Source organism: Mustela nivalis, assembly GCF_964662115.1.
Source record: "Mustela nivalis genome assembly, chromosome: 2".
Lineage (NCBI taxonomy): Eukaryota > Metazoa > Chordata > Mammalia > Carnivora > Mustelidae > Mustela > Mustela nivalis.
Window position 1 is genome coordinate 180,214,633 of NC_139021.1, and position 18,436 is coordinate 180,233,068.

General features: G+C 43.1%; 1 protein-coding gene across 1 annotated transcript in view; it reads left to right on the forward strand.

Annotated features, from left to right (window-relative positions):
• The window catches only part of ABRAXAS2 (abraxas 2, BRISC complex subunit), a 29,530-nt gene extending 15,375 nt beyond the window's left edge, over positions 1-14,155 (forward strand). Inside the window, exons 5-9 of the mRNA XM_082721684.1 lie at positions 5,158-5,348; positions 6,133-6,252; positions 6,767-6,851; positions 8,393-8,507; positions 11,957-14,155. Coding sequence (XP_082577810.1) covers positions 5,158-5,348; positions 6,133-6,252; positions 6,767-6,851; positions 8,393-8,507; positions 11,957-12,426 — 981 coding nt within the window. The 3' untranslated portion in view covers positions 12,427-14,155. The remainder of the gene's footprint in view (positions 1-5,157; positions 5,349-6,132; positions 6,253-6,766; positions 6,852-8,392; positions 8,508-11,956) is intronic.
• Positions 14,156-18,436: the final 4,281 nt, after the last annotated feature.

Here is an 18,436-nt window from a genome sequence, read left to right on the forward strand (position 1 = left end):
GGCTTTTCTTACCGACTTCTTCTTCTTTTTTTTTTTTTAAAGGAAACTACCTCTCCACATTTTCTTTTTTTTTTTGGTATTTTATTTTTTATTTCAGCTTTACTGAGGTACAATGGACATATAAAACTGTAAGATACTTAAAGTGTACATTGTGTTAATTGGGTAAGCGTATACATTGTGAAATGATTCACTGTGATTTCCCCATTGTGAAAGGATTAAGGATGGTATTTTAATCTAAATGTTTCATTAAATGAGAGTAAGTGTTCAAAAGGCGCCTCTATTTCCCTCTCTTCATCTTTACATGTGGAGGGGCTTCAGCTGGAGCTTTGGTTTTCTTTCCTTTTCTTTTTCTTTTTTTTTTTTTTTAAAGATTTTATTTATTTATTTGACAGAGATCCCAAGAAGGTAGAGCAGCAGGCAGAGACAGAGGGGGGAAGCAGGCTCCCCGATGAGCGGAGAGCCTGATGCAGGGCTCGATCCCAGGACCCTGAGATCATGACCTGAGGCGAGAGCAGAGGCTTAACCCTCTGAGCCACCCAGGCGCCCCTGGAGCTTTGGTTTTCCAAGTGTGGTCCCTGGACCGGCAGCATTAGCGGCACCTGGGAACTTGTTAGAACCTACTCTTCACTCATCGTCATGTGACCAGTTTGGAATTGTGAAGTTACCATTGTACAGTGGAAAAGACAGGTTTCCCATCTTGGCTGTCACTCGTGAGCTCAGTGACTTTGCACAAAACATCTCTTATAGGATTTACAGTGTCAGAAGTGTTTGGGTTTCCTTTTTGTTTAAAGAATATCGGGGTGGCCTGGCTGGCTCAGACGGCAGAGCGTGTGAGTCTTGATCTCAGAGTTGTGAGTTTGAGCCACATTGGATGTAGAGATTACTTAAAAAATAAAATCTTTTTTTTTTTTTTAAGATTTTATTTATTTGACAGAGAGAGAGAGAGACAGTGAGAGAGAGAATACGGGTGGAGGGAGTGGGAGAGGGAGAAGGAGGCCTCCCGCTGAGCTGGGAGCCTGATGTGGGGCTCGATCCCAGGACGCTGGGATCATGACCTGAGCCGAAGGCAGTTGCTCAACAACTGCCTCCCAAAATAAAATCTTTTAAAAAAGTTAGAAATTTAAAAAAATATCATAGTTAATTGCTTTATATAATTAGAAGTTATACTTTATGTTCAGTAATACTCCATGCAGGCAGGAACTATTCCTTGGTTTCCTGTAGTTACTTAATTATGTTGTGAACCCAGTGGAGAAGACATTACTTGCCTCCCAGGGTTGTTAAAATCAGTGAAAATAGTTGTAATAAAGCTACCTGGGGGCCTGGCACGTGGGCTCAACAAAGATTGGTTCACTTCCTACATGAAAGTACCAAAATAGAATCTAAATTTACTATTAATTTTATTATTTATTTATTTTTACTTATTTACTTTTTAAAAAGATTTCTTTATTTATTTGAGAAAGAGACCGAGAGTATGAGTGGGAGGGGCAGAGAGAGAAAGAAACTCAAGCAGATTCTGTGCTGAGTGTGGAGCCTGATGCTGGGCTCGACCCCACAACCCTGATATCGTGACCTGAGCCAAAATCAGGAGTCAGATGCTTAACTGACTTGTGCCACCCAGGCGCCCCTAAACTTACTGTTCGTTTTTTAAAAAAGATTTTATCCATTTATTTGAAAGAGAACACGAACAGGGGATGGAGCAGAGGGAGAGTGAGGCTCCCTGTTGAGCAGGGAGCCCGATGTGGGACTCCATCCGGCACTCCGGGATCATGGCCTAAGTTGAAAGCAGATGCATAAACAGCTGAGCCACCCAGGCACCCCTTTACTGTTAATTTTAATATGACACTAACAATTTTAAGCTACCTTTACTTCTTTTTTTTAGGCTGACTTATTTATTTATTTATTAAAGATTTTATTTATTTATTTGACAGACAGAGATCACAAGTAGGCAGAGAGGCAGGCAGAGAGAGAGGGGGAAGCAGGCTCCCCGCTGAACAGAGAGCCCGATGCTGGGCCAGATCCCAGGACCCTGGGATCGTGACCTGAGCCGAAGGCAGAGGCTTTAACCCACTGAGCCACCCAGGTGCCCCAACTTATTTATTTTTAAAGATTTTATTTTATTTATTTGTCAGAGAGAGAGAGCACACAAGCAGTGGGAACAGCAGGCAGAGGGAGAAGCAGGCTCTCTGATCAGCAAGGACCCTGATGTGGGACTTGATCCCAGAACCCTGGGATCATGACCTAAGCTGAAGGCAGCCACTTCACTGACGGAGCCACCTAGGAGTCCAAGCTACCTTTACTTCTTCTTCTTTTTTTTTTTTTTTTTTTTTAAGATTTTATTTATTTATTTGACAGAGAGATCACAAGTAGGCAGAGAGGCAGAGCAGAGAGAGAGGGGGAAGCAGGCTCCCTGCTGATCAAAGAGCCCAATGTGGGGCTCATTCCCAGGATCCCGGGATCATGACCTGAGCCGAAGGCAGAGGCTTTAACCCACTGAAGCCACCCAGGCACCCCAAGCTACCTTTACTTCTTGAAACAGGATTTTCACTTAAAAAAAAAAGTGTTTCACAGAATGAGGCTATATGAAGATTATTCCTTTGATAAAGAGTTGATTGTCTCTACAGTGGAGATTTTCAAACTCTAGTATAAACAAGAAAAAAACTCAAGGAACTTATCTTAAATTCAGATTCCTGGTTCTCCCCTTGGACATTTTAATTCTGCAGGTTTGGGTGGGCCCAGGAGCATTTTAGTAAGTGCCCAGATGTCCCGAGGATCACGTTATAAAAGATACTCTTCCAGGGAGCATATCAGTTTAATCGACTTGGGCAGTTTAGTTATCCTGTAGTTAGAGCCGATGAAGCTAAACCTCTTTTTTTTTTTTTTTTTTTTTCTTCTTGTGTACCGTATTTTTTCTTCAAAGATTTTATTTATTTATTTGACAGAGAGAAATCACAAGTAGATGGAGAGGCAGGCAGAGAGAGAGAGAGGGAAGCAGGCTCCTTGCCAAGCAGAGAGCCCGATGTGGGACTCGATCCCAGGACCCTGAGATCATGACCTGAGCTGAAGGCTGTGGCTTAACCCACTGAGCCACCCAGGCGCCCGAAGCTAAATCTCTTAAATCTTTGTATGGAGGTACAGTTGCCATACAGTGAACTGCACATATTTAATAGTATTTACTCGGATACATTTTGAAATATTTATATACCCATGAACCCGTCAGTGTAATAAGATAATGACTATACCCTTGCAAGTCTCCTTTGCCCTTTTCTTTTTAAAAAAATATATCTTGTTCAAGTATAATTAATGTACAGTGTTAAATTAACTTCAGGTGTACGATACAGTGACTCAGCAATTCTGTACGTTACTCAGCGCTCATCGTGATCAGCGCACTCTCAGTTTTCTTCACCTATTTCAGCCGTTCCCCCTTCACCCCCACTCTGGCCACCACCAATTTGCTCTCTGTATTTAAGGGTATGTTTTTTGGTCTCTTTGTTCATTTGTTTCATAAGTTCCACATATGAATAACATCATGTGGTATTTGTCTTTCTCTGACTGATTTCTTTCAGTTAGTGTTAAACTCTCTAGATCCATCCATGTTGTTGCAGATGGTAAGATTTCATTCTTTTTTAAGGCCGACTAATATCCCACTGTGTATATATATGCTACTTTTTTTTTTTTTTAACATTTTACTTATTTATTTGACAGATCACAAGCAGGCAGAGAGGCGGGGTGGGGGGAGCAGGCTCCCTGCTGAGCAGAGAGCCCAATGCGGGGCTTGATCCCAGGACCCCGGGATCATGACCTGAGCCGAAGGCAGAGGCTTTAACCCATTGAGCCACACAGGTGCCCCTCTATGCTACTTCTTTATCCATGTATCTATTGATGGACATTTGGGCTGCTTCCATACCTTGGCTATTGTAGATCATGCTGCAATAGACAATAGGTATGGGTGTATCTTTTCAAATTAGTGTTCTTGTATTCTTCTGGTAAATACCTGGTAGTGGAATTACTGGATCATATGGTATTTCAGTTCTTAAATTTCTGAGGAACCTCCCCTCTGTCTTCCACAGTGGCCACGCCTGTTTGCCTTCCCATCACCAACAGTGCACAGGGTTTCTTTTTCTCCACATCCTTGCCAACACTTGTTTCTTGAAAAATTTTTTTTTTTAAGCTGTTCTGACAGGTGTGAGGTGATAACTCATTGTGGTTTTGATGTGCATTTCCGCAGTGAGTGATATGGAGCATCTTTTCATGTGTCTGTTGAGCATCTGTATGTCTTCTTTGGAAAATTATCTGTTTATGTCCTCTGCCCATTTTTTAATTGGATTATTTGGTTTTTTGGTGTTGAATTGTATGAGTTCTTTTTTTTTTTTTTTTAAAGATTTTATTTATTTGACAGAGAGAGATCACAAGCAGGCAGAGAGGCAGGCAGAGAGAGAGGAGGAAGCAGGCTCCCTGCTGAGCAGAGAGCCCGATTCGGGCCTCGATCCCAGGACCCTGAGATCATGACCTGAGCCGAAGGCAGCGGCTTAACCCACTGAGCCACCCAGGCGCCCTGAGTTCTTTTTTTTTTTTAAGATTTTATTTATTTATTTGACAGACAGAGGTCACAACTAGGCAGAGATGCAGGCAGAGAGAGAGGAGGAAGCAGGCTGTCCGCAGAGCAGAGAGCCTGATGCGGGGCTTGATCCCAGGACCCCGGAATCATGACCTGAGCCGAAGGCAGAGGCTTTAACCCACTGAGCCACCCAGGTGCCTCTGTATGAGTTCTTTATGTAGTTTGGATAGTAACCTCTTTCTGGATGCATCATTTGCAGATATCTTCTCCCATTTAATAGCCACCCAGGTGTCCGAGTTTTTTATTTTGATGTAATCCCTGTAGTTTATTTTTGCTTTGTTTCTCTCGCCAAAGAACATGTATTTAGAAGAATGTTTCTATGGCTGATGTCAAAAGATTACTGCCTATGTTTTCCTCTAGGAATTTTGTTTGTTTATTCATTCACCTGTTGATGAACAACTGGGCTGCTTTTTAGTTTTGAGCTGTTGTATGTCAAGCTGCTACGAACATGTGTACAAGTGTTTGTATGGATACATTCAGAATTAAATTCATTAAGATTTCATGCAACCTTTCATCCTTTTTTCCTTCTGTTTTTACTGCAGAAAGTTATTGGATGGTACAGATTCCGGCGAAACACACAGCAGCAGATGTCGTACCGAGAGCAGGTTATCCATAAGCAGCTCACCCGCATCCTCGGGGTGCCCGACCTCGTGTTCCTTCTCTTCAGCTTCATCTCCACCGCCAACAATTCCACTCATGCTTTAGAATACGTTCTCTTTAGACCAAATCGAAGGTAAAGAAAGCGTTCCCACCAGCCTCAAATAAATAGTAAAGATGTTGGTACATATAATTGGGATTTATAACTTTGAAAATGTGCATTTTGTAGCATCTTTAAAGAAAAGCTTTTATAATTCCCATTCAGCTAGTTTTCTTTGTTTGAGAGAAGGTGTTTTCCTGTCAGCTGTATAAATTAAAATGTTTTGAACCAAGAAGCATTAGCGAGATATGTTAATTGTGCATAAATTCTTACAGGAATACACAGCTGGAAATCATCATTTGCTTCTCCATGATCCATTATGTAGATACACGGTTTTACTGCTCTGGAAGTCTGTAATTTTAAAACCAATTTCAAAGACAAAATTGTCAAATTGATCCACCTACTGGTTAATGAAGGTTTTGCATTGTGAACTTGTGAAAGCAAAAAAAAAAAAAAAAAAAATCATACGATTATGATGTCTATCAATAAGAGAAAGGTTTCCTTCTGGAAGTTCACTTGTAGATTATATTACATCAACATCAACGGAAACAAATTCTTAACTAGCCATCTGCAAGGTTTCATTAATCAGTCAATCAGCAGGTATTTCCTGAGCTCTTAAAACCACCTCAGCACTCTGCCCATTGCTGTGGGACATGACCTCTGTTCTCAAGAAGTTTACCGTCGAGTTTCTACTCACTCAGGCGTCCTTGGTCATCTGTGCAAGTAGCTGCCCCATGAAGCCTGTTAATTCAGCAGCGCAGAGACCCAGAGTTCAGGAAGAGCAACGCCTTTAACATGGTCTCTCTGGATCCTCCCGCAGGTATAATCAGAGGATAAGCCTTGCCATCCCCAATCTAGGCAACACTAGCCAGCAGGAATATAAAGTGTCTTCAGTGCCAAACACTTCTCAGAGTTACGCCAAAGTTATCAAAGAACATGGGTGAGTTGAAAGTACAATGAAAATGTCTTCCTGTCTTTTGTGAGGAGTGCTTAACAGGTTTATGGAGACATGTAAAATCAATTTTGATGTGATGGAAACTGATGGTGGAATGTGGTCAGGTCATCCTCTAGACCACCACCACCGAATATCAGACTTTTGTGCTGATCAAAAAGATCATTTGTTTTTACCGGTGATTTTTTTAAACATTTGCTACAAAAAAAAATTTTTTTTTTTTTATGTAAAAGTTTGGACAGAGTATGTATATTTCTGAGGTTCCAAAGCTAAATGTGGCCAACAAAAAATATATAGCTTTTTATTATTTTTCAAGTTGTCTTGGTAACATGGGTTCTTTTTTTTCCCTTTCTGTAATTCTAGTAGCGTGGGCATTGTTGCTCAGACAGTCACTTGGAGTTGCAGCATTTATGTAATAAATGAAGGTGCAAATGATAGGAAAATGCCTTTCGGGCCCATAGCAATTAAAATAATTTTGTGACCTCTTTTTCCTGTCTTCCAGTACTGACTTTTTTGACAAGGACGGAGTCATGAAGGACATCAGGGCGATTTATCAGGTTTATAATGCACTTCAGGAGAAAGTGCAGGTAACCAAGTTATTCACTAGTTTTTGTCTTATTTCTAATGCCCAATGCTTTTAGTTCTACTTTAATTTTTAATAATCTCCCAACTGACGAATGAATCATGGTCCAAAAGTCAGAATGTACCTTCCCAAAATAATCTCAGATGTGCAAGGTAGTTACTCATACTGGCCTACAAAAGGCTGTCTCATGATTGGCCCGAAGTAGAGTCTGAAGTCTAGCATTTCTGTTACTATTCTGAATGCGCGTGCCCCTTTGATAACCGTGTTTACTTTCGGGAAATCTCTTCCGAGTTTAGAGGATTGCTAAGACCCCAGCTGTCTCCATCAGTATGCTCGAAGTTGAGATGCATCAGAGGGCACCCGTAATTGGTACAGCTCTGCCCCTTTGCTCTGGGTCACTCGCTTTGCCCCCAGCTACCTCATTGAGTGGGAGGATTGCGCTGGAGCCTCTTCATTCCTAGTCATTCATGCAACAAATATTTATGGAAACGTCTCCTACCAGCCACTTACTGAGCTAGGTGCTCCCAGTGCTTTCCCACGATCTTTTCATCATCCCCAGTGTGTTCTTAGGAGTCATTTACCCTAAACCCTAAGAACAAAAGAGGCTTTGAGAACAAGAAGAAGGGTGGCAGGCCGGATAGAAGCTCTCCCAGGCCCAGAGAGAGCCTAGCTTTGAGGAAGAAGCCGCAGGGAACAGAGAAGGGAATGTAGGCAGCTGCTGAAAAAGAAGAAAGCAGAGGGGTCGGCCTGGGGCTGAAGAGGAAAGCCCACAACAGGCAGTTTCCAGCGCTGGCGCTCCACAGTCGGGTCGCGGCCCGCCTAGCAGTGAAACAGGCTCACTGGTGACTGGCCTACTTTCCAGCAGTTTCTGGGATTTTTGCTATGGAAGGAACGTGCAGTGAAAAACAGCTTTTTGTCCTAAATTCATGACCATGCTCTTTTCAGGCCATCCGCACTCTCTAGCCGACTTCAAAGTGCATTCGCTGTTGTGCATTCGCTGCTGAGTGACTAAGGCCTGCTCTGCAAACCCGGTCTCGCATAGAGAGCCCTGATCCCGATGGTCAGAGGGCAGGCTGTAGCCTCACTCGCTGTCTTTATTTAGATTCTCGACTTTGAAACACACTTTCTTTCCCACTCCCCCAGTTATAAATATTTTCTGTTAAGTAAGTCTCTTTGTGACATCTGATTTTTGTTTGTTGGTTATAAATTAAAGTTGAAAGCATCTCATTCCTGTCTTATCTTTTGTTCGTCCTTTGTATGCTAGACTGGTATCAAAATCCTTCTTTCAGTTTAATAAAAAAGAATCATTGACTTCAAGAATTCACAGGCTAAATAGCTAATCATCATAACAAAATTAAGAAAAACAAGTCAGTGAACCGCAATACTGGTTCCCTGGACCTTCGTGATCTTGTTCTGCCTCACATGTCTGCTTTTTGACTCCGTAAAGCATCTGGTCTCTTCCTAGGGTTGCAGTCCGGGCCATCTTCATGGATTGCCTTGTGCTCGGATTGAAACTGATTGACCCTGTTGTCATTTTTCCCTCAGGCAGTGTGTGCAGATGTAGAAAAGAGTGAGCGAGTTGTTGAATCTTGTCAGGCAGAAGTGAACAAATTAAGAAGACAAATCACTCAGAGGAAAAATGAAAAGGAGCAAGAAAGAAGTGAGTTTTCCTATTAATTTCACCATTCGGTGTCAGGGAAATGTCTTTTTCAAACATCAAACCATAGGATGAATCACGGGACTCCTTCTACAGTCCTCAAGCCCCCGGGAGGCGTTAGTGAAGGAGCATTCTTGTATTTCCAGAACAGACGACTGTTTTTCATGCTACCCTTTCAAGTTATCTTTTTTTTTTTTTTTTTTTTAAGATTTTTATTTATTTGACAGAGACACAGGGAGAGAGGGAACACAAGCAGGGGTAGAGGGAGGGGGAGAAGCAGGCTCATCGCCGAGCAGGAGCTGGATACGGGACTCGATCCCCAGACCCTGGGATCATGACTTGAGCTGAAAGCCAACGCTTAACAACTGAGCCACGCAGGTGTCCCACCCCCTTCAACTACTTTAAACTAGAAAAGAAAAGAAGATTAACTGTAGAAGCGCCTCCACGGAAGCAAGTTAGAGTAAATCCTGAGAAGCGGTTGGTGCAGACGTGTCTGAGTGGACTACTATGATCTCTACCTCAGCTGGGATGTTTCTCACTGAGTTAACCCCCTGCGAACCTAGCGTATGGGGACCGCATCCTGTGTTCCTCACATAGCCACATAAAGGAGCTACCTAATATTCTTATCACTTCACATTTGCTTCATAGTCACAGTCACAACAAAGGCTTTAAATGTCTGGTTTTTGGTAGCTGTAGATGAATGGATACAAATGAGCTAAGGAACCAGCTGGTTGAATGAGGAGGAGACCCGGGAATCTATTGATTCTAGCATGAGAATAGACATGTTTACTGTAATACTACCAGATTTAATGTTTGTACATTAAATTTATAACCTTTCCTAATTGAAAAAGAATACTTGCAAACCAATTAAAATGTCATTTCTATTTCTGGGTAGATGATATCTGATTCATTTTTTAAAAATATTTTATTTATTTGACAGAGAGAGAGAGAGATCACAGGCAGAGAGGCAGGCAGCCAGAGAGGGGGAAGCAGGCTCTCCACTGAGCAGAGAGCCGGATGTGGGGCTCGATACCAGGACCCTGAGACCATGACCCTGAGCTGAAGGCAGAGGCTTAACCCACCGAGCCACCCAGGCAGCCCTGACTTTTAGTGTTATATTTTTTGAGAAACAATCAAATGCACACAGGGATTGATGTATAAGAATATTAATCACAAATTTATGATTCTAAAATCTGAGAAACAACTTATTGGGGTTGTTGAATAACTAGCAGTAGAATAGTTGAATAAATTATGATGTATCCATATGGTGGAATATCGTCCCATTGAAGTGAATTTTTAGTAACGTGGGATAATGCCTAGTATATAATCTTTTTTTTTTTAAAGATTTTATTTATTTATTTGACAGAGATTAGAAGTAGGCAGAGAGGCAGGCAGAGGGAGAAGAAGGGAAGCAAGCTCCCTGCTGAGCAGAGAGCCCGATGCGGGCTCGATCCCAGGGCCCTAGGATCATGACCTGAGCCGAAGGCAGAGGTTTTAACCCACTGAGCCACCCAGGCGCCCCCCTAGTATATAATCTTAAGTGAAAACAGTAGGATATAAAATGGCATAAACATATGATCTCAGCTGTGTTTTTTAAATTTAATTTTTACTTACTTTTAATTTTTATTTTATTTTTATAAAAATTTATAAATTATTATATTTATAATTTTATTTATAATTATAATTATATATTTTCTATTTATTTTATTTATTTTTATTTTTTTATTTAAAAAAAAACATTTTATTTATGTATTTGACAGATAAGTAGGCACGCGCGCACGCACACGGCTGGATAATAAAATTGGAATTTAGAAAAGGGGGGAGGGGCCGACATCTAAAGTTTCTATCTTTTAACCCCAAATCTTGTGCTGTTTTCCAAAAGTCCGATGGTGTTATCTGGGTGATAGAATTATGGGTGATTTTATTTTCCTTGTTCTTTTCTAAATTTTATACCAGTATTTTTCAAGGCAAGGGACTCATCGGTATGAGTCCAGAGATGCTCTGGACTATTCCAGAACATGCCTGAAAATACGTTGTATCAGGAGCCTGGCTGGCTCAGTTGGTGGAGAGCAGCTCTTGATCTCGGGTTTGTGAGTTTGAGGCCCACATGGAGTGTAGAGCTTATGTCTAAAAAAACCAACCAAACAAACAAAAAAGGTGCTGTATTTAGGGTCCAGAACCTGGAAAACTGGCCTCCTAACACAGGGCTTTTAAACTTTATTTATTTTTTTTTTTTTGGCTTTTAAACTTTAAAGGAGAAAACATTGTTTCAAAAAAGAAAAGAAAATAAAATGGTGTATGTGTATGTTGTGTCCCATCGTTGGGAAGAAATAGGCTTTTGAGGCGCCTGGGTGGCTCAGTGGCTTAGGCCTCTGCCTTTGGCTCGGGTCATGATCTCCGGGTCTGCTCAGCGGGGAGCCTACTTCCCTCTCTCCCTCTCTGCTTGCCTCTCTGCCTACTTGTGATCTCTGTCTGTCAGATAAATAGATAAAATCTTTTTAAAAGGGGGGGGGCTGGGTGCCTGGGTGGCTCAGTGGGTTAAGCCGCTGCCTTCGGCTCAGGTCATGATCTCAGGGTCCTGGGATCGAGTCCCGCATCGGGCTCTCTGCTCAGCAGGGAGCCTGCTTCCCTCTCTCTCTCTCTCTGCCTGCCTCTCTGTCTACTGTGATCTCTCTCTGTCAAATAAATAAATAAAAATCTTTAAAAAAAAAAAAATTAAAAAAAAATTAAAAATAAAAAGGGGGGGGCTTTTGAGGGGCACCTGGGTGACTCAGTTCTAAAGCATCTGCCTTCAGCTCAGGTCATGATCCCAGGGTCCCAGGATTGAACCCTGCATTGGGCTCCCTGCCCAGCGGGAGGCCTGCTTCTCCCACCCCACTCCCCCTGCTTGTGTTCCCTCTCTCACTGTGTCTTTCTCTGTCAAATAAGTAGATAAAAATCTGAAAAAAAGAAAAAAAGAAAAAGAAATATGGTTTTGTGATGCAAGGCCTATCAAAGAAGAAACTCACACTGAGATGTGTGCCAAGGGTGGTAAGGACTGTGTATTTCATCTTTCCATCCCCACAGTCTGAGAGCAGGGTGAGCAGAGGGGAGGGAAGAAGCGCAGGACCTGCAGTTAAAACACCTGCTCTGCGTATCCGGGGCCCCACTGCTAGCCACTCCTTTAGTGAAGTCACTTCCCCTTTCTGAACTCTGGCTTCTTTGCCTCATAATTTGGAAGCAGTGATTTTTGTGATGATGACAGTAACACTTCAGGTTTTCTGAGGCTTAAATCGATTGATGTATAGCAACTGGATTTATAAATTGCGAAGTACTGTGCAAGTTTAAGATAATTGTCAGTTTCACTTCTTTGTTGCCATTTTCCAGAACATTCAGGTTGACCGTTTGATGCCCTGAGTGCAAAGCTTTGAAACTAGAGGAAATGTTACAATTTTCTTTCTGTTTTTGTCCAGGATTGCAGCAGGCGATGATCCACAGACAGGTGCCATCCGAAAGTCTGGGGCCGGCATTCAGCCCTCGGATGCCCTATTCTGGGCTTGCAGCCGAAGGTAGAAGTCCACTTGGAGATGCAGAGGCTTCTGATCCTCCTCCCCCTTATTCCGATTTTCACCCAAACAATCAAGAAAGTACTTTGAGCCATTCGCGCATGGAAACCAGTGTCTTTATGCCTCGACCTCAAGCCGTGGGTTCTTCCAGTTATGCTTCCACCAGTGCCGGACTGAAGTGTCCCGGAAGTGGCACAGACCTTCCTCCTTCCCAAAGAGCAGCTGCAGACAGCGCTGAGGAATCAGATGACAGTGATTATGAAAATCTGATTGACCCAACAGAACCCTCTAATAGTGAATGCTCCCATTCGCGGGATTCTCGACCCCTGACACATCCCGACGGGGGCTCCAGGAACACTCAGACCTCCCAGATTTAGCTAAACAAAGAAACTCTCCACTTAGCACTGTTTTTCTTAATGGCTTATTGAGAGAGTTTTTTGAGGACTTAATGGGGGCGGGGGACTGCGTTCTCAGACCCCTGGCCACCCCACAGGAGGGTCCTCGAGCACAGAGCTGGTAGGGGCCTCACATCGCCGGTTCTCACCTACAGACCCAGTGTGCAGATTTCATGACAGAATCATTGAGATAATCAAATTGTCCTAATTCTGGTGCGATTCATGGATGTACTGGTAAATTTAGGCAAAGTGAAACTTATCAACATAGTTTCTGTTCTTTAAGATAAATTGGAAATTAGAGACTAAGCACAATTAGTCTATAAATATTCTATAAATCAAAAACTTACCTCTTGCACTATCATGCCTTGAAATTTACTTTTTTCAAAGGGAAGCGAGTTTAGCAGCAGCCTTCAAAGAACCTTCTTTCTATGATGAGCCAAATTCATCTTTGCCAGAAAGAAATTTTGATAATTCCAAGAAGCCTGATTGGAACAAATCGGATATACCTTCTCTTGTCTGCATGACTTTGTGAGATCAAAAGAGAGGGCTTTGTTTCAACTTTTTTCTACTAGCCTGATATATATTGTCACTTAAAATGGTTGCCTTTAAAAAAAAATGTAGAAATACTAATTACCAGTAAGTAATCATCCAAATAAGTATGTCATAAAATAAATTACTTATTTTTCTTTCGGGGAATTACAGTGACTGCTATGTTGCACTAGCCACGTTTATGGTCTCTGTTCTGGAGTCTTCAAGATGAAGGACACACAGCAGTGGGTACATCAGAAAGGAGTTACGCTCCAGACCTGAGTTTTATGATGAACAGATTCCAGACATGGTGGATTTAGCCAAGTTCGTACATAAGGGATATAATTCATTTAGCTCTTTTGACAAATCCTAGTGTTAGTTTTATTTGTGGAGGAAAAGACATTTAATAAACTGTTTGGGAATCTTGGTGAATAAAGATTCATTTTAAATCCAAATAACCATACTTATTTTTTTTTAATTGCTATTTGGAGGATAGTTGTGGAATGTGTAGAGACTTTCTGTTGGGATGCACTTATATTTTTATTTAATTAGTGCTTGTTTTCTAGTTTTGCCCAGAATGTGTGAAACCACTAAAGACATTCGTGAGCACATGAGGCTCCTGGTTTGGAAATGACAAGACTGATGAGGTCAGCCCATGAAGTTAATGCTTTGCGAAATAACTGCCTTTCCTTTGAACTAGCTAAAACCTAGGAGCATAAGGAAGGTGTCCAAGAGACTTCAAATCCAGGTTCTGAAAAAGTTTCATTTTATTGGAGAGAAATTTATTCCCTGAGCTTTGGTTTCAATATGAAATTACCCAGTGTAGACTGAAACATGAAATACTAAAACTGCCGTTCTTCAGAGAACCACACTGTGGGGTCTGTGTTTTCCTGCTCTCATGGTTTTGTTGGCCATACACCACTGCCATTGGATTTGAAACGTTGCAGACCACTTTATCTGCAAATGTGTTGCGGTTTTTATCAGCTCCCTTCTAGCGGCTTCAGCGCCAGTGTGAATTTATTTTATTTTATTTTATTTTTTTGTTTTAAGTGCCATTGCCATCTTCTCTGTTCAGATTTTGACATTCAGGAAAATATCTTTATTTTTATGCCATACTGAAACCTACAATGTATAGCTGACAAAGCAGTTCAATATGACAATAAAAACTTATTTAATCATGGTACCTTTGTCTTCCTGTGTGTCTGCGCCCCAGAAAGGTCTTGCCTCGGTGTTCTCTTTCAGGCTGCTCTCAGGGGACTTAATACAGTTGTAAAGGTCAGAAAACTCATCTGCACACAGTTTTGGTAAGGCTGCTTTCGGGGGAGATCCAAGAACACAATTGACTAAAATGTTTCTGTTGATTTCAAGGAGCGTGTGTTGAGTGTCAAGAGAGAGGAGCACCAGTTGGGTACAACACTGAGTTTAGGAAGTCCCCAAAGGCACCTTTCGAGGAAGAGCTGATGTTGTTTAAAGAGACCCCTCAGACTGAGTCAGCATAACCATCTGGAGCTTATAGAACTTCGTGCTGTTTGAGTGTCTGAGGGGTGACAGAACCGCCTTGGGAGGACATCATGTTGGCTAACAAGTGCCTTCTGGATTCCGTGGGAGCCGTTCCTGGTGAGTGAGGCATCTCTTCCAAGATCTAGGTGATAGTCTGTTTTCAGGGGGATTTTAAAATGTGGGATTCTAGGGGCGCCTGGGTGGCTCAATGGGTTAAAGCCTCTGCCTTCAGCTCAGGTCATGATCCCAGCGTCCTGGGATCGAGCCCCACATTGGGCTCTCTGCTCAGCAGGGGGCCTGCTTTCCCGCCCCCCCAACCCTGCCTGCCTCTGCCTACTTGTGATCTCAGTCTGTCAAGTAAATAAAATCTTAAAAAAAAAAAAAAAGTGGGATTCTACTCTATCTTTTCCACCTATTGAGAGAAAAGAAGACTGGATTCTTTTACTTAGAAGTCTGGAGATACTTAATTACATGTTATAATTGGCTTTCCTGGAGAAGAAAACACAAGTACGGAAATCTCCCCAAACATTCAGACCCTAAGGATATAGGTTTTAAAATTCCAGACCAAGGGGAGCAGTGACAATATCTGCTTTAATAAAAAGATTTCAATGTACTGTCTTGTGAGTCGTCTCTTAAGGAGGTGGAGCCTGGGGAATGTAAAATAACACAGTAGGAAGAAAGAACGGTTATTAGCTGTGTTCTGGGTCTGCTTTGCCTTGAGCGTCCAGCCTTGAGTGTCCATTTCATTTCAGTTACTAAAAGATCGTCCTTCTACAAGGTTCTGCATCCTTCTTTCCACAGCAAACCGTAATTCTGCCAGACGGGGAGACCGAAAGGGAAATTGTTTCTGCAAGTGTGGTGCTAATAAGTAACGGAAAATGTTTACTTTCCAACTTAATGGCAAACAGATTTGGAAAAGTTCTGGGATTTCACTTAAATTGCCTTCCTTTTTACAGTGATTTTTGTGATGTCCTGAATAAAGCAGGAGAGTCTGGACCTGGGGCACATCCAAACTGGGTTACTCTGAGGTTACTCTGACCCCTGGGGAGGGAGGAAGGGGCACCCCCTCTCTAGCAGTGAGGCCTCAGAACATCAACAGGGAGACATGTCCTCGAATGCCAGGTGCCATGCATGGTCCAGAATGTACACCAAGAAGTGGCTTTCTGTGTGTGCTCAGATTTAGCTAAAGGACGTTCACTGTAGCCTTTGCCTTAACAGCAAAAAACTGGGACTTAATCCTCCTGATAGTGGGATGGTTAGATGCAGTACACCGACAGAAACAGTCTGCAGCCATGGGGCGCCTGGGTGGCTCAGTGGGTTAAGCCTCTGCCTTCGGCTCAGGTCATGATCCCAGGGTCCTGCGATCAAGCCCCACATCGGGTTCTCTGCTCAGCAGGGAGCCTGCTTCCCCTTCTCTCTCTGCCTGCCTACTGTGATCTCTCTCTCTGTCAAATAAATAAATAAAATCTTAAAAAAAAAAAGTCTGCAGCCAATAAAAATACTGAGATGGGAATCAAAAAGATGTCTTTCCGTGGAAAGATGGGTTTTATGTACATGAAGAAAGCCAGGTTTCCAAGTAGTATGTAAGTCATGGTCTAATTCTTATGGGGGAGAGAGAGGTAAACTGCTCTTGATAGAAAACAAACTGGAAAGATCTTCACCCAAGTATCAACAGTGTTGTCTCGAGGTCAGGGCAATGCAGGCGATTTTTTCCCCCACCATTGTTTGTATTTTCTAGTATTTCTGTGATAAGTATTTGTATGACAAGAGACAGAAATGATGGGTTGCTGGTTACACGATTTATTTCATGCACAGCACCCAAGAGGTGATCCGGTAAATGCTCTTGGTCCCCGGGTCTCTTGGCCACCGCACTGCAGTGTTTTAGACTTGCAGGCAATATAGCCAGCCTCATGGGTGCTGCTAACTTCCCTGCATTCAACTTTTATTTCATTTCCAGATGAAATCACGTACTTACATTTTGTTTTGCATTGGCATGGACTTTTTCCCCTAATACTACTAGAGTCAATTCTACTTTCCTTCCTTTGGAATCCATTTCCTAAATTTCCAAGAAGCACATAAGAAAGGCCTTCTGAGTTTGGGAGTGATTCAAAACTGAAGCAATTATTTATATTTCTCTAAGGCAACTGTGCTTCCCACAAAATTGATTTTGGGGTGTTAAACTGTAAGAGTGATTTCCTAAATCTTTTTTTTTTTTTTTTAAGATTTATTTATTTATTTGACAGAGATCACAAGTAGGCAGAGAAGTAGGCGGGGGAGGGGGGAAGCAGGCTCTCTGCTGAGCAGAGAGCCTGATGCAGGGCTCGATCCCAGGACCCTGAGATCATGACCTGAGCCGCAGGCAGAGGCTTAACCCACTGAGCCACCCAGGCGCCCTGATTTCCTTCATCTTGTGGAGAAGTAGGTTCACGTGTCCTGCTGGCTACTACTCTTTAGTTTCGTATCCTTCCTGCTCCAGGAAGCTTACCGTGTGTTCAGTATTAGGAGGTGTAGACCCTTGATGGTCCATCCCACATACAAACAGGTCTGGGAGGTGTTTGATTCTGAAGTAAATAGACGCTTGCCTGATGCCTTTGCTGTGGCCTTCCAGTTGTGAGCACCGCTCGGTAGAGCTCGTGGCCACTAGTCGTTAGTCTTGACTGGTTAGAAAACAGATGTAGTTTAGGGGGACCTGGGTGGCTCAGTCAGTTAGGTGTCTGACTTCAGCTTGGGTTGCAGTCTCGGGGTCCGAGACTCTGTCCCATCTCAGGGACAGAGCCCTGCACTGAGCTCCCTGCTCAGCATGGAGTCTGCTGTTCCCTCTCCCTCTGCCTCCTGTCCATGCGTGAATGCTCTCTCTCTCTCTCTCAAGTAAATATATAAAATCTTGAAAAAGAAATATATGTGGTTTAGCTGTACTAAAAGGTGGGCCATCCAAAAGACCTTTTAGACAGTTTCAGGGTGCGGTGTGTGGGAGGAATTTGGAGATCTTACCTAAGCATTCTTGAGAAACACAGTCCAAGGCAGGCAGCTGGCACACGTGAGACTTACGCAACTTAAATCCTGAAAACTTTCTCCATCTTCTCAATCTGTCACATCCTACTCATCATTGAAGGCCCAGATCAAATGTCCCCTCCCTGAGGAAACCTGTCTCACCTGGGAGGCCTGTGCGACCTGAGGACTTGTTGTGACACCTGTCGGGTGCCTGGCCCGTACGGGACAGAGCACTCAGCACAGCACACAGAGTTCCGGCTCGTATGGAACTCCCCCGTAGGACGCGAAGCCCTCAAGGGCAGGAAATTCTGAGTCATCTCAGAACTCTTGGCACCAGCACAATCCTGGCACAGAGCGGGTACCAGGAAATACCTGTTGCTTGACTGTTGAATGAAAATAGGGGGACCCAAATCAAACCGCCCCGGAGATGTACTTGTTCCTGAAGAAAAGGCGGTAAGATGCAGATGGTCATCTGAGGAAGTCGCTTGGATAAATCTTCACTTGTTAAATCTTACCCCTTTAAGCACGTGTCCTGAAAACACCCTTAAGAGTTTCCATTCAAGGGCACCTGGGTGGCTCAGTGGTTAAGCCGCTGCCTTCGGCTCAGGTCATGATCTCAGGGTCCTGGGATCGAGTCCCGCATCGGGCTCTCTGCTCAGCGGGGAGCCTGCTTCCTCCTCTCTCTCTCTCTGTGCCTGCCTCTCTGCCTACTTGTGATTTCTCTCTGTCAAATAAATAAATAAAATCTTTAAAAAAAAAAAAAAAGAGTTTCCATTCAAGACCAACTTCCTGGGGCACCTGGGTGGCTCAGCCTGTTGGGTGGCTGCCATGGGCTCGGGTCATGATCTCAGGGTCCTGGGATGGAGCCCCACGTTCTCTGCTCAGCGGGGAGCCTGCCTCTCTCTCTCCCTCAGCCCCTCCCCCTTGTTCTCTCTCTCTGTCAAATAAAAAAAGGGATAAAATGCCTTTGTAG